Genomic DNA, 15,771 nt, shown 5'->3' on the forward strand with positions numbered 1-15,771 from the left:
AAATGAATTAGCGACCCGGCGGGAATTCAAAGAAATACGGTATTCCAAATTTTTAAAAAAATCTGTATTCCATGTTCCAGCTTATGTCTGTCCACTTAAAAAATAGCCATAATTGAGGGTATATGTCATTTTCACATGTCTAAACTAAAGTGTGTTTATGTCCTGCAGATGTCCAACAGCTGATTAGTTGTCATGAAAAACTTCCCTCTCAGTCGCAAAAGAGGAAATCCACGTTGGAGCAGGAGGATCCACAGCCCCCCTACCTCAAAGAGGAAGAGGAGGAATGCTGGATGACTCAGGGTAGAGAGTATCTTCCAGAGCAGGAGGAAACTGACCTCACCAAGTTCCCACCGACCTGTGCCTTTGAGAATAACGAAGACCATGAAGACAAACCACCCGAGTCCTCCCAGCTCCATCACAGTCCAAGTGAAGAGAACAAAGCGAGGCAGCTTTTGAGCAGCAGCTCACCACAACGCCTAACAGAAGCCGACGGAGACCACCGTGGAGGATCACGAGCAGACAACTTCTTTGCTTCACTCTCAGATAATTACTGTTCTGAGGATGAAGACATGGATGAGACCCAAGAGCCTTTGAGCAGCAATCCAGACTGTGAAGGCGATATTAGGACTCAAACTGACAACACACACTCTGAACGCTCTAAAAAAAAGACAGGTAAAAGATGCTTTGCCTGCTCAGTTTGTGCTGAAAGATTTACGCTAAGGAGAAATTTGACTCAACACATGCGAGTGCACATAGGTGAAAAACCTTTCGGTTGTTCCGTTTGTGGCAAAAAATTCACGCGGAAGGTAACCATTGCATCACACATGAGAACGCACACGGGTGAAAAACCTTTCGAGTGCTCAATTTGTGGCGGTAAATTTGCGCAGAGGTCCACCTTGAATACACACAAGAGAACGCACACTGGAGAAAAACCTTTTCGGTGTTTAGTTTGCAGCGACTCATTTGCTCAGCGAGCCACTTTGAATGCACACTTACGGACGCACACGGGGGAGAAACCTTTTTCTTGCTCGTTTTGTGGCAAAATCTTTTCTTCTAAAGGTAATATGAAAGTGCACATGAGAACACACACAGCGCAAAAGACTTTTAGTTGTATAGTTTGTGGTGTTAGCTTCTCACGTAAAATCTTTTGGAGGGAACACATGTGGACACACAATATCGAATGAAAGTGTTCCTCACCACTTTCAAAAGAAGTGTGATGTCACTAGGGCTGGGCGATGTATCAATATACGATATATATCGCGGGTTTGTCTCTGTGCGATATAGAAAATTACTATATTGTAATATTCGTGTAGACGTTCTCACGCAGCTGTGGGCATTACACTCTCCTCGCTCTTTCCTGTCTCCTCACAGACAAGCAGGCGCACATTCATACGTCACTTACTGTCACGTCATACGTATAAGCCCTCGCCCAGCAGAGAGGTTGCGGCGTGGCTAACGTTAGCTGTGATGCTAGCGGGTTGTTGCGGAGAAAGAAGGTGCGGATCTCGTAACAAATGAAAGAAGAATTAATTCCCAAGAAAAACAGCACAGGGCCCATTGTCTGGCGCTGGTTCGGCTTCAAGCGGGAATATGTCGAATAGACAACTTTAATTTGTCATGTGTGGGGCACAAGCGTTGCTACCAAAAGTAGCATTACTGCTAATATGTAGCATAATTTGAAAAGTCACCTGCTAATAACTTTAATAAATACAGTTTTGGTAAATTGACTTAGTTGTGATTTCCTTCTCTGCATGAAAGTTTAAAAGTAGCATATATAAGTGCAGTATGAAAAAGAATATTTTAATGTAGACACATAGAATCATTATACCACTGTGATTATACGCAGTAAGTGTTCATTAAAGGCTAAGGCAAAATATCGTAATATATATCGTATATCGCGATATGGCCTAAAAATATCACAGTATTAAAAAAAGGAACTATCGCCCAGCCCTAGATGTCACACGTGAGAAGTCAACTAGAAAATGATGACCCTAGATTCCCTCATGAGTTCTAAGGTAGATCGTAGCAAAATACAAATTTAAAGTCCTATTGAAATGAGATTTTCTTATTTAAATGGGGATAGCAGGTCCATTCTATGTGTCATACTTGATCATTTCGTGATATTGCCATATTTTTGCTGAAAGGATTTAGTAGAAAACATCTACGATAAAGTTCGCAACTTTTGGTCGCTAATAAAAAAGCCTTGCCTGTACCGGAAGTAGCAGACGATGTGCGCGTGACGTCACGGGTTGTGGAGCTCCACAGATCTGAACATTGTTTAGAATCATGGCCACCAGCAGCGAGAGCGATTCGGACCGAAAAAGCGACGATTTCCCCATTAATTTGAGCGAGGATGAAAGATTGTGGATGAGGGTAGTGACAGTGAAGGACTAGGGGAAAAAAAAAAAAAAAAACAGGGCAGTGGGAGCGATTCAGATGTTATCAGACACATTTACTAGGATAATTCTGGAAAATCCCTTATCTGCTTATTGTGTTACTAGTGTTTTAGTGACATTGTATGGTTTACCTGAAAGTCGGAGGGGTGTGGCCACGGGTGTGGTGACCGCCAGTGTCTCTGAAGGAAGCCACGTTTCTCGATGAAGCGAAGGCAGCCGTTGAGGCCAGGCTGAGCTTTTTTCCCCCCTCCTCTACGGTGGAAGCATCCCATATTCGGGGGCGGCCGGTCGGAGGATGCAAGAGAGTCCGCAGGTTCCTCTTTGACAGGTGCATGAGGAACGACGCAAGCTCTCCGCTCATGTCTACAGTAAGAGCCGACTTATTACCACAATCTTCTCACCGAAACCTACCGGTTGACATGTGGTAGGGAACCATGTTCGCTTGACCGCTTTGTTCCATAGTAAAGCTTCACCTTCGGGAATGTAAACAAGGAAACACCGGCTGTGTTTGTGTTGCTAAAGGCAGCCGCAATAAACCGCTTCTCACCTACATCTTTCTTCTTTGACGTCTCTATTATTAATTGAACAAATTGCAAAAGATTCAGCAACACAGATGTCCGGAATACTGTGGAATTATGCGATTAAAGTAGACAACTTATAGCTGGGATCGGGCTGGAACAAAATGTCCGCTACAGTCCGTGACGTCACGCACACGCGTCATCATACGCATCATCATACCGCAACGTTTTCAACAGGATACTTCGCGCGAAATTTGAAATTGCAATTTAGTAAACTAAACCGGCCGTATTGACATGTGTTGCAATGTTAAGATTTCATCATTGATATATAAACTATCAGACTGTGTGGTCGGTAGTAGTGGGTATCAGCAGGCCTTTAAATCGACGCCGAAGAAAATAAGAAGTGTTGACTTTCTACTTTCTTTTGTCTGTTGACGACAGCATGAATGTTGACGTTTTGGAGTTTTTCCTCACCTTCCTTCTTTTTGGACTAAGAAGTGTACTGTATTTTCCGCACAATAAGGCGCACCTAAAAACCTCAAATTTTCTCAAAAGCTGACAGTGCGCCTTATAATCCGGTGCGCCTTATATATGGACCAATATTGAGCCACAATAAGCAGTAAAAAATGGATGGGTGGATGGATGGATGGATGGAGGTCTCGCAACTGCCGTAAGCAGCCGCCAACGTCATTTTCCCCCGTAGAAGAAGAAGCGCGCGGTGAATGCAGGGATATACAGTGGGGCAAAAAAGTATTTAGTCAGCCACCGACTGTGCAAGTTCTCCCAATTAAAATGATGACAGAGGTCTGTAATTTTCGTCAGAGGTACACTTCAACTGTGAGAGACAGAATGTTCACATTGTAAGAATTTTAAAGAATTTATTTGTAAATGACGGTGGAGAATAAGTATTTGGTCACTTCAAACAAGGAAGATATCTGGCTCTCACAGACCTGTAACTTCTTCTTTAAGAAGCTCTTCTGTCCTCCACTGGTTACCTGTATTAGTGGCACTTGTTTGAACTCGTTATCTGTATAAAAGACACCTGTCCACAGCCTCAAACAGTCAGACTCCAAACTCCACTATGGCCAAGACCAAAGAGTTGTCGAAGGACACCAGGAAAAGAATTGTAGACCTGCACCAGACTGGGAAGAGTGAATCTACAATAGGCAAGCAGCTTGGTGTGGAAAAAATCAACTGTGGGAGCAATTATCAGAAAAATGAAGACATACAAGACCACTAATAATCTCCCTCCATCTTGGGCTCCACGCAAGATTTCATCCCGTGGGGTCAAAATGATCATGAGAACGGTGAGCAAAAATCCCAGAACCACACGGGGAGACCTGGTGAATGACCTGCGGAGAGCTGGAACCAAAGCAACTAAGGTTACCATCAGTAACACACTACGACGACAGGGATTCAACTCCTGCAGTGCCAGACGTGTCCCACTGCTTAAGCCAGTGCATGTCCAGGGCCGTCTGAAGTTTGCCTGAGAGCACATTGATTATACAGCAGAGGATTGGGAGAATGTCATGTGGTCAGATAAAACCAAAATAGAACCTTTTGGTATAAACTCAACTCGTCGTGTTTGGAGGAAGAAGAATACTGAGTTGCATCCCAAGAACACCACACCTACTGTGAAGCATGGGGGTGGAAACATCATGCTTTGGGGCTGTTTTTGTGCTAAAGGGACAGGACGATTGATCCATGTTAAGGAAAGAATGAATGGGGCTATGTTTCGTGAGATTTTGAGCCAAAACCTCCTTCCATCAGTGAGAGCTTTAAATGGTTGACCAAATACTTATTTTCCACCATAATTTACATATAAATTATTTAAAATTCCTACAATGTGAATTCCTAGATTTTTTTTCACATTCTGTCTCTCACAGTTGAAGTGTACCTATGATGAAAGTTACAGACCTCTGTCATCATTTTAAATGGGAGAACTTGCACAATCGGTGGCTGACTAAATACTTTTTTGCCTCACTGTATGACTGCGGGAGGCGTGACGTTTCTGTGTGTTTATGTAAAGAGCCCAAAATGGCTCCTATTAAGAGACAGGCTTACGACCCAGAGTTTAAACTCAAGGCGATCAGTTACACAGTAGAACACGGGAATAGAGCAGCAGTGAGAGAATTTAACAATAACAGCAGCGACACTGATTCCTTTAATGACGACTTCGACGAGACGGAACCGGGCATGTTGGATGCCGTATTCGCCCAACTGTTTGATTCGAACACTGAAGAAGAAGAATTTGAGGAATTTGTCGATCAGGAATAACTTAAAAAAAGTGAACTTTACATTTTTATTTTGTGTGTTGTGTTGTGTGACATTATCGTTTGAGCAACGTTGAGTTATTGATATATTATTGCTTTGCACTATTTTGAGTGTTACTATATTGTGATTGCATTAACGTTTGATTTACCGTAACAGTATCTGACTTTTTTACGTGTTTATTGAATCGGGGAAAATAATAAAACAGCTGTTTATTAATTTTGGGGGTGAACGGAGTTGTCAGAACGCTGGTTTGTAATCTATTAATAAAGTTTGACTGACCTATCTGACTGTTTTGTTGACATTCCCTTTAGCGCAGCTCCATGTAAAGGATGCATAAAGTAACCCCAGCCTCTACTGTAGCATCTATTCTATGCGCCTTATATATGATCAGTTTTAAAATAGGCCATTCATTGAAGGTGCGCCTTATAATCCGGTGCGCCTTGTAGTGCGGAAAATATGGTACATCAATTTTCATTAAAGTATGTTTGTGTTGTGGCAATATTTTGCATTACTGTAATAAAATGGGATGGCTTTCAAGATGGCAGGCTGAGCGGTTGTGGCTTTTCGTAGCTCTCGATAGAGTCCTCAGAAGAAAAAAAACCAGCAATAGATCCACAGTCATTACAGAAATTAATATTTCTAAAATATGTCATTTCCAAAGCCCACTTAAGGGAAAACTATGTTTGCAGAATTAGCAGACGTGACTAGAGTAACGGACCTCGGCAATGCCACAAAGACATCAGAAGTCAAGTGATTGACCTAAATATCTGTACTTGTTTTTATTCACTTATTTACGTTCCCATTTGAATTTGCCTTCACTAAATTTAATACCTTACTCCGGTCAACAGATGTGGCTTTGCAGAAGCTCCTGGCAATGGTCACCGAGCTGACATCCGAAGTCAGGGAACTTCGGTCGGAAGTCCGGCAGTCTTGTAGGTGCTGCCAATCCGCAGGTGTGATCGGTCATCAAAAGGGCCTGACTAACCCGGTGGAAGTTCCTATCCGAAACATGGAAGATTTGGACCATGCAGAGGCTACCCTCCAAACACCCGAGGCTTACAATGCAATGGTAATTACGTTGTTCGATCTGCCGGGCCATGACAAGAAGCTATTCAAACATGCCACATTTTTTTGACCATACGCAAAAAATGTTTCACACTCCTGCCTTTTTCTAAACCAATCTTAGTTCATTCATACTTGGAAGCCGGCAGTCCGATTGCTGCACAAAACATAAAAATGGTGGCTCTTTTGCATATCAGTTTACATACAGTGCTCTTATGAGAGATTATTTTTAATTGTAATCTTTTTTAAATATTTTATCTGGATTCATTTACCAGGTGACTCGTTTGTCTATCGTTGGTGGGAACAACTTGGATTCAAAGGTGCGCCGGATTATGTCCTTGGTGTTCACTAATGAAATGGCCTCTGGACTGAACTGGGCAGGGAAGAAACAGAAGGACGAGCGAAAGCAAAAAAGGGCTTTCAAAGAGACACGGCTTTGTAAATGCATTTTTGGTAAGCCAGTTTTTTTTTATGTAGCATTACTTTATTTTATTTATTTTTTTGCTGCCATTGTCCTGTATTTTGCATATGGTGTTGCTGCTATGGAACTTAATTTCCATGAGAGCACACAACCAATAGCTCAATTAAGTTTTTTCGAATCTCATCTAAAATTATTGTGGTGTTTATGTTCTCTGTAACCAAACTTGTGTGTCATTTGTTTTTTGTTCTTTTAGATGCCGTCACTCAACAGCTCGGCATGGCTATGGATGATTATGCCTTTGCGCAAGCAGTGCAAAAGTGGCTCCGTTATGCGCCCGACCGGACAGGAGGCAAGGCAAGGCGAGGCAAGTATAAAACCAATCACCTACAAGACATAAAATGTTAAATATATATATACATATACATTTTCTACCGTTTGTCCCTTACGGGGGGGCTGGAGTCTACCCCAGCTGCACACGGGCAGAAGGCAGGGTTGAACCTCGACAAGTCCCCCCCTCATCGCAGGGCCAACACAGATAGACAGACAATATTCACACTAAAATTAATTCACTAAGGCCAATTTAGTGTTGTCAATCAACTTATCCCCAGGTGCATGTCTTTGGAGGTGGGAGGAAGCTGGAGTACCCGGAGGGAACCCACGCAGTCACGGGAAGAACATGCAAACTCCACACAGAAGGATCCCGAGCCCAGAATCGAACCCGGGACCTTCGTATTGTGAGGCACCCGCACTAACCCTTGTATCACCATGTGTGACTTTGTACAGGCCAAAAGTTTGGACACACCTTCTTATTCAATGCGTTTTCTTTATTTTCATGACTGTTTATGTTGTAGATTGTCACTGAAGGCATCAACACTATGAATGAACACGTGGCGTTATGTACTTGAAATAGCTGTAAACATGTTTTATGTTCTAGTTTCTTCAAAATAGCCACCCTTTGCTTTGATTACTGTTTTGCACACTCTTGGCATTATTTTGATGAGCTCCAAGAGGTAATCAACTGAAATGGTTTTCACTTCACAGGTGTCCTTGAAGCTCATTGAGAGAATGCCAAGAGTGTGCAAGGCAGAATCAAAGGAAAGTGTGGCTATTTCAAACAAACCACAATATAAAACATGTTTTCGGTTACTGCACCTTTTTTTGTCAAGTACATAACTCCACATGTTATGTACATGTAGTTTTGATGAATTCAGTGACAATCTACAATGTAAAATTCATGAAAAAAGAGAAAACACATTGAATGAGGTGTGTGTATGTGTGTCCGTGTATATATATACACATATGTACATATTTATATATACATATACACGTATATATTTATTATTTATATGTATATATATATGTTTATGTATGTTTATATATTTATATAGATGCATATTTATATATACATATATTTATATTGAAATATACATATATATATATTTAGAAATATGTATATATACAGATTTATATATATATAAAATATATATTTTAAATATATATATTTTATATATATATATAAAATATATATTGTTTGTATGTATGTATGTATGTATATATATATATATATAAACAAAAAAGCAAAAAAAATGTAAATACCAATTAATAAAATGAACACGTATATAGAAATATAAATATTTGAGGGTCTATGTAATGTTTGACATCCATCCATCCATTTCCTACCGCTTGTCCGTGTCCTAACTAAATGTGTTTGTTGTTTGTGTCCTGCAGACGCACAGCAACTGATTGGCGTTGAAGATGAACATCCACCTCAGGAAGGAAGCTCCACTTTGAAGCAGGAGGATGAGGCAGAGCCCCTCAATTTAAAGAGGAAGAGGAGGAACTCTGAATCACCCAGGAGGGAAAGTAAATTTTAAGGCTCATCTCGCCAAGTTGCCAGTGACTGTTGTCTCTGTGGAAAAAAAAAAACACCTGAGTGGACAAATTTCATCAGTCCAATTTCAAACATTCTTGTCTCATTTTCTTGTCATTTAGCCAGTTGAATAGCCTTGCTATACAGGCTTACGCCATATTTAATTGTACATTCACAATACTGTGATTAAAGAAAAATATACAGAATGATAATGTCATCTCTGTTTATTTGGGGGGGGGCAAGGGGATGGGTCAAATGCAGAAGATAATTTCACCACACCTAGTGTGTGTGTGTGACTATCAGTGGAACTTTATCTCCATCATCCATGTTGTCCTCAACCAATCAGCCTTTCTGAGGTCAGAACGTCAACAGAAACTAGACATGAAGAGTATTTCTTCTCAGTTGTGTCTCAACATGTGTGCTTTCAAATTTTTTTTATGAGAATAGATTTTACCGCATATTAAACAACCAAAAGGTTTTTCCCCTGTGTGTGTCCTCATGTGCACATTCATATTACCCCTACAGGAAAACCTCTTACCGCAAAATGTGCAACAAAACGGTTTTTCTCCCGTGTGTGTTCTGATGTGTCCTTTCAAACTGGCTTTTTGAGAAAACGTGTCGCCACAAATTGAACAACCAAAAGGTTTGAGTCCTGTGTGTGTTCTCAAGTGTGCTGTCAAAGTGGAACTCTGCACGAATCTATCGCCGCAAATTGAGCAGCTGAAATGTTTTTCGCCAGCGTGGGTTTTCACGTGCGCGTTCAACAGTACATTTCCAGCAAATTCTTCACCACAAATGGAGCACCTAAAGGGGCTTCCTCCCGTGTGCGTCCACATGTGTCGAGTCAAACCGCCCGCTTTAGAATAACTTTTAGCACAAATTGAGCAGGTAAAACATTCTGTGACTGTCTTCTTGTTGGAGCACTCAGGTTCATTGTTGCCCGTGCGAGTCCCGATATCGCTTTCACAGTTTGCATCACTGCTCGAAGGTCTTTGGGCGTCGTTCCTGTCTTCATTCTCAGGAAAGTGTGACACGTCGTCACTATCGGATAGCTGAGCTAAGAGGTTGTCTGCTTGTGGTTCATCTTCACCGTCTTTAATCTTCACAGAGACGACTGTCAGGGGCAATTCGGTGACATTGGCATCCTGGGACCCTAGAAGACGTTCCATATCCTGTGTGATCCCGAGCTCCGCCTCTTCCTTTTTAATGCGAGGGGGCTGTGGATCCCTCTGATTCAAAGCGGAACTTCCCATGTGCAGCTGAGGGGGACGTTCTTCCTGACGACCAATCAGCTGCTGGACATCTGCAGGACCCAAACAACACAACACACGTAAGGTAAACTCTTCGTATTAAACCTCATTTATAGACTAAGTAAACTCAAACAAAAAGTTTTTGTAAAAGCTACACTAAAAACTAAAATCCATCCATCCATCCATTTTGTTCCGCTTATCCGAGGTCAGGTCCCGGGGGCAGCAGCCTAAGCAGAGAAGCCCAGACTTCCCTCTCCCCAGCCACTTCGCCCAGCTCCTCCCGGGGATCCCGAGGATCCCGAGGCGTTCCCAGGCCAGCCGGGAGACATAATCTTCCCAACGTGTCTTGTAGAAGTTTTTTTTATTTCTTTTACAAATAGCCACTTAGAACAAAAATTGCAGCTATTACTAAGTGTGCTACAAAGACTGTGATTTAGACAATGTACATTGCATCCGGAAAGTATTCACTGCGCTTCAATTTTTCCACATTTTATATTACAGATAGAGATATCTCTTTCAAAAAGTAAAATTCATGACTTTTTAAAACGTCGCTGTATGGAGTGGTACACGGACGTAGGGAGAAGAACATAGCCCCAATAAACTTTGAAGGCACTGCCTTTGCGTGCCAGCCCAATAACATAATATCTACAGTTTTTCACACACACACAAGTGAATGCAAGTTATACTTGGTCAACAGCCATACAGGTCAGACTGAGGGTAGCTGAATAAACAACTTTAACACTGTTACAAATATGCGCCACATTGTGAACCCACACCAAACAAGAATGACAAACATTCCGGGAGAACATCCGCACCGTAAAACAACAAACACAACAAAACAAATACCCAGAACCCTTGCAGCACTAACTCTTTTGGGAAGCTACAATATACACCCCCTGCTACCTCCCACTTCAACCTCATGCTCTCTCAGGGAGAGCATGTCCCAAATTACAGGATGATCATTTGAGGCATGGTAAAAAAAAATAATGCTCTTTGTGACTTCAATAATAAGTATGGCAGTGCCATGTTGGCATTTTTTACCATAACTCGAGTTGATTTATTTTGGAAAACCTTGTTCCATTGGTTAATGAAGGGGTGTCCAAAATGCGGCCCGCAGCTAATCGTTTACCGGCCCGCCACACGTTCTGCAAAATTGATAGTATTGCAAAAATTAAAAAAAATATTTTAAAAAAGTGGAATGAGGTGAAATCTAAAGAGAAAAAGTGGCAATGTTGACACAAAGCTATCATGCAGGCAGTTTTTTTTCCTTTTTTATTTATTTTGTTTTTTTTCCATTGCTCAAAAAAAACAAAAAAAAATTAAAATAAAAAAAGACACTGCGATGAGGATGCGACTTGTCCAGGGTGTACGCCGCCTTCTGCCCTATTGTAGCTTAAATAGGCACCAGCGCCCCCCGCTACCCCAAAGGGAATAAGCAATAGAAAATGGATGGATGGAAAAAAAGTACAAAAAAAAATCTATGTTATAATGAATTATTACTTAAAATGTATCACTTTAAAATGTTTTATGTGGAAAAAATATTAAATATGTTGTGTGGTTTTCATATAAAAACATCAAAGTTTTGACAATAGAGCATAAAACAAAAAAAATAATAGTTCAAACTTAAAATCAACAGATATATATGAAGTTGATCTTGAAATTTAAGTGTTAAAAGTAAAAAAAATAATAATAATGAAAACGCATCACTTTATGATTGGGGAACCTTTAGGATCTCAAATAAATTTAGTAGGATTTTATTCACTGTGATTACTCAAAAATATTAAATAAGTAAAATCAATGGTGTCCTGCATTATTGATCTTTGAGGTCTTGAATTGCTAAATAAAGGAACTCTCCAGAAGGAATCAATAAAGTACTATCCATCTATCTAAATCAGGGGTCACCAACGCGGTGCCTGCGGGCACCAGGTTGCCCGTAAGGACCAGATGAGTAGCCTGCTGGCCTGTTCTAAAAATAGCTCAAATAGCAGCACTTACCAGTGAGCTGCCTCTATTTTTTAAATTGTATTTATTTACTAGCAAGCTGGTCTCGCTTTGCTTGACATTTTTAATTGTAAGAGAGACAAAACTCAAATAGAATTTGAAAATCCAAGAAAATATTTTAAAGACTTGGTTTTGTTTAAATAAATTATTTTATTTTTTTACTTTGCTTCTTATAACTTTCAGAAAGACAATTTTAGAGAAAAATACAACCTTAAAAATTATTTTAGGATTTTTAAACACATACCTTTATACCTTTTAAATTCCTTCCTCTTCTTTCCTGACAATTTAAATCAATGTTCAAGAAAATGTATTTCTTTATTGTAAAGAATAATAAATACATTTTAATTTAATTCTTCATTTTTGCTTCTGAGTCTTTTATTCTTGTTCGGACCACCATCTGCCGCCTCAGGAAGGGGAAGCAGTGCAGTATCAACACCGTCCGTGTATGGTGCAGATGGTGATCTGCTGACCTCAACTGCGGATGTTGTGGATAGGTGGAAGGAATACTTCGAAGACCTCCTCAATCCCACCAACACGTCTTCCTATGAGGAAGCAATGCCTGGGGAATCTGTGGTAGGCTCTCCTATTTCTGGGCCTTAGGTTGCCGAGGTAGTTAAAAAGCTCCTCGGCGGCAAGGCCCCAGGGGTGAATGAGATCCGCCCGGAGTTCCTGGAGGCTCTGGATGCCGTGGGGCTGTCTTGGTTGACAAGACTCTGCAGCATCGTGTGGACATCGGCGGCGGTACTTCTGGATTGGTAGACCGGGGTGGTGGTCCCTCTCTTTAAGAAGGGGGACCAGAGTGTGTGTTCCAACTATCGTGGGATCACACTCCTCAGCCTCCCCAGTAAGGTTTATTCAGGTGTACTGGAGAGGATGCTACGCCGGATAGTCAAACCTCGGATTCATGAGGAACAGTGTGGTTTTCGTCTTGGTGGTGGAACTGTGGACCAGCGCTATACTCTCCGCAGGGTTTTTGAGGGTGCATGGGAGTTTGCCCAACCAGTCTACATGTGCTTTGTGGACTTGGAGAAGGCATTCATCCGTGTCCCTCGGGAAGTCCTGTGGGGAGTGCTCAAGAGAGTATGGGGTATCGGACTGTCTGATTGTGGCAGTCCGCTCCCTGTACAATCAGTGCAAGAGCTTGGTCCGCATTGCTGGCAGTAAGTCGGACACGTTTCCAGTGAGGGTTGGACTCCGCCAGGGCTGCCCTTTGTCACCGATTCTGTTCATAACTTTTATGGACAAAATTTCTAGGTGCAGTCAAGGCGTTGAGGGGTTCAGGTTTGGTAGCCGTGGGATTAGGTCTCTGCTTTTTGCAAATTATGTGATCGTGATGGCTTCATCTGGCTGGGATCTTCAGCTCTCACTGGATCGGTTCGCAGTCGAGTGTGAAGCGACCGGAATGACAATCAGCACCTCCAAGTCCGAGTCCATGGTTCTCTCCCAGAAGAGGGTGGAGTGCCATCTCCCGGTTAGGGAAGAGACCCTCCCCCTAGTGAAGGAGTTCAAGTACCTAGGAGTCTTGTTCACGAGTGGATCGAAAGGCGGATCGGTGCGGCGTCTTCAGTAATGCGGACGTTGTACTGATCCATTGTGGTGAAGAAGGAGCTGAACCGGAAGGCAAAACTCTCAATTTACCGGTCGATCTACGTTCCCATCCTCACCTATGGTCATGAGCTTTGGGTCATGACCGAAAGGATAAGATCACGGGTACAAGCGGCCGAAATGAGTTTCCTCCGGGGCTCTCCCCTTAGAGATAGGGTGAGATGTTCTGCCATCCGGGAGGAGCTCAAAGTAAAGCCGCTGCTCCTCCACATGGAGAGGAGCCAGATGAGGTGGTTCGGGTATCTGGTCAGGATGCCACCCAAACACCCCCCTAGGGAGGTGTTTAAGGCACGTCCAACCGGTAGGAGGCCACGGGGAAGACCCAGGACACATTGGGAAGTCTATGTCTCCCGGCTGGCCTGGGAATGCCTCGGGATCCCCGGGAAGAGCTAGACGAAGTGGCTGGGGAGAGGGAAGTCCAGGCTTCCCTGTTTAGGCTGCTGCCCCCGCGACCCGACCTCGGATAAGCGGAAGATGGATGGATGGATTTTTGCTTCTGTTTTATCGAAGAAGAATATCATGATTAAAATTCAAAAAAATTATTCTGGCAAATATAGAAAATCTTTAGAATCAAATTGAAATCTTATTTCAAAGTCTTTTGATTTTTTTTTTAAGTTTTTGTTCTGGAAAATCTAGAAGAAATAATAATTTATCTTTGTCAGAAATATAGCTTGGTCCAAGGTGCAGATTGGATTTTAACCTATTTAAAACATGTCATCAAAATTCTAAAAAAATAATAATATTAATCAGGAAAAGTTACTAATTACACAAATTATTTTTTTATTTTTTTCAAAAAGATTCGAAATAGCTAGTTTTTGTCTTCTTTTTTTTGGTTGAATTCTGAATTTTAAAGAGTCAAAATTGAAGATAAACTATGTTTCAAATTTTTTTTCCTGTTTTCTCCTCTTTTAAACCTTTCAGTTAAGTGTTTTTTTCATGATGTATTCTCTACAAAAACACCTTACGTAAAAGGAAAAAAAATGTACGACGGAATGACGGACAGAAATACCCATTTATATATATATATATATACATATATACACACATATACATATATACATACATATACACACACATATATACATACATACATACACACACACATATATACATACATACATACACACATATATACATACATACATACACACATATATACATACATACATACACACATATATACATACATACACACATATATACATACATACATACACACATATATATATATATATATATATATATATATATATATATATATATATATATATATATATATATATATATATATATATAATTATTTATTAAGTTAAATAGAGCAAATTGGCTATTTCTGACAATTTATTTAAGTGTGTATCAAACTGGTAGCCCTTCAAATTAATTAGTACCCAAGAAGTAGCTCTTGGTTTCAAAAAGGTTGGTGACCCCTGGTTTAATACATCCAGCGGGGCATCACAACAAAATTAGGCGTAATAATGTGTTAGTTCCACGACTGTATATATCGGCATCGGTTGATATCGGTAAATAAGAGTCGGACAATATCAGAATATCAGATATCGGCAAAAAAAGCCATTCTCGGACACCTGTAATAAAAAGAAACGATGATGATGATGATGATGATGACGCTGCAATGAGATGTTTTCTTGATGCAGAACATTCCAGCTGCAGGAAGACACAGGAAGTCCACCCACCATTTTGTTCGCCCCCAGTCCACCATCTTGTTAGCCGACCTGCATTGGTCACTATCTTGAATTTTATTATCACGGTACTGCGGTTAAAAAATGACTCTCGTTCATTCTGTCTTCTTAAAATAGCGACGACATAAAGTGTGTAAAATAAGTAAGCGCATGTAAACAAACCTTCAACCGGGAGCACAATTGTAGACCTGCTAGCAGCTTCCAGTTGTTGTCGATGTCGCTCCTTCTCTCTTGTTCGAGAAAGTTCCTCCTCGTAGGACGCGATTGTTCTTTCGAACAGCGCGAATATTTCATCCGCAGCCGCCATTAATCTTTCCCTCACCAACTCTTTAAACATTTTTGAAAGTTTTACGGTCGACAATTTCGCCTTTATGGCTTGTGGCCGTTGCAGCTTTCGCCAACGTCCGCCTTTTTCTTCCTCCCTGCTTATTGGGTTGCAGCCATTCCATAAAAGTTGCTTACCGCCCCCTACTGCATCGGAGTATGCAACACTTAGACCTGCTTTTTTTCCATTTACCGTAAAAATAACCGCTATACATTTTTATTAAGGGTGTGGGGAAAAATGGATTCGAATTTGAATCGCAATTCTCACGTTGTGCGATTCAGAATGGATTCTCATTTTTAAAACAATCGATTTTTTTTAATCAATCCAACAAAACAATACACAGCAATACCAT

At 41.1% G+C, this 15,771-nt stretch overlaps 2 protein-coding genes across 3 annotated transcripts in view; one reads left to right on the top strand and one right to left on the bottom strand.

Annotated features, from left to right (window-relative positions):
* LOC133554490 (uncharacterized) overlaps positions 1-8,747 on the top strand; it is a 17,125-nt gene extending 8,378 nt beyond the window's left edge. Inside the window, exons 2-7 of the mRNA XM_061903318.1 lie at positions 169-672; positions 6,037-6,257; positions 6,526-6,703; positions 6,925-7,035; positions 7,280-7,405; positions 8,400-8,747. Of these exons, the coding sequence (XP_061759302.1) occupies positions 169-672; positions 6,037-6,257; positions 6,526-6,703; positions 6,925-7,035; positions 7,280-7,405; positions 8,400-8,545 (1,286 nt within the window). The 3' untranslated portion in view covers positions 8,546-8,747. The remainder of the gene's footprint in view (positions 1-168; positions 673-6,036; positions 6,258-6,525; positions 6,704-6,924; positions 7,036-7,279; positions 7,406-8,399) is intronic.
* Positions 8,230-15,549, bottom strand: LOC133554497 (oocyte zinc finger protein XlCOF8.4-like). 2 transcript variants are annotated; one of them, XM_061903340.1, is made up of 3 exons: positions 15,257-15,549; positions 9,080-9,844; positions 8,230-8,580 (listed from the first exon to the last, which is right to left on the bottom strand). In XM_061903340.1, the coding sequence occupies exons 1-3, from the start codon at positions 15,429-15,431 to the stop codon at positions 8,549-8,551; spliced, it is 972 nt and encodes a 323-aa protein (XP_061759324.1). In that variant the 5' UTR covers positions 15,432-15,549; the 3' UTR covers positions 8,230-8,548. The 2 variants fall into 2 exon arrangements, with proteins under 2 accessions (XP_061759324.1, XP_061759315.1); XM_061903331.1 differs by lacking the exon at positions 8,230-8,580 and having other exon boundaries at positions 8,748-9,844; positions 15,257-15,548.
* Between the last annotated feature and the right edge of the window lie 222 nt (positions 15,550-15,771).

This window comes from Nerophis ophidion, linkage group LG01, assembly GCF_033978795.1.
Source record: "Nerophis ophidion isolate RoL-2023_Sa linkage group LG01, RoL_Noph_v1.0, whole genome shotgun sequence".
Classification (NCBI taxonomy): Eukaryota; Metazoa; Chordata; class Actinopteri; order Syngnathiformes; family Syngnathidae; genus Nerophis; species Nerophis ophidion.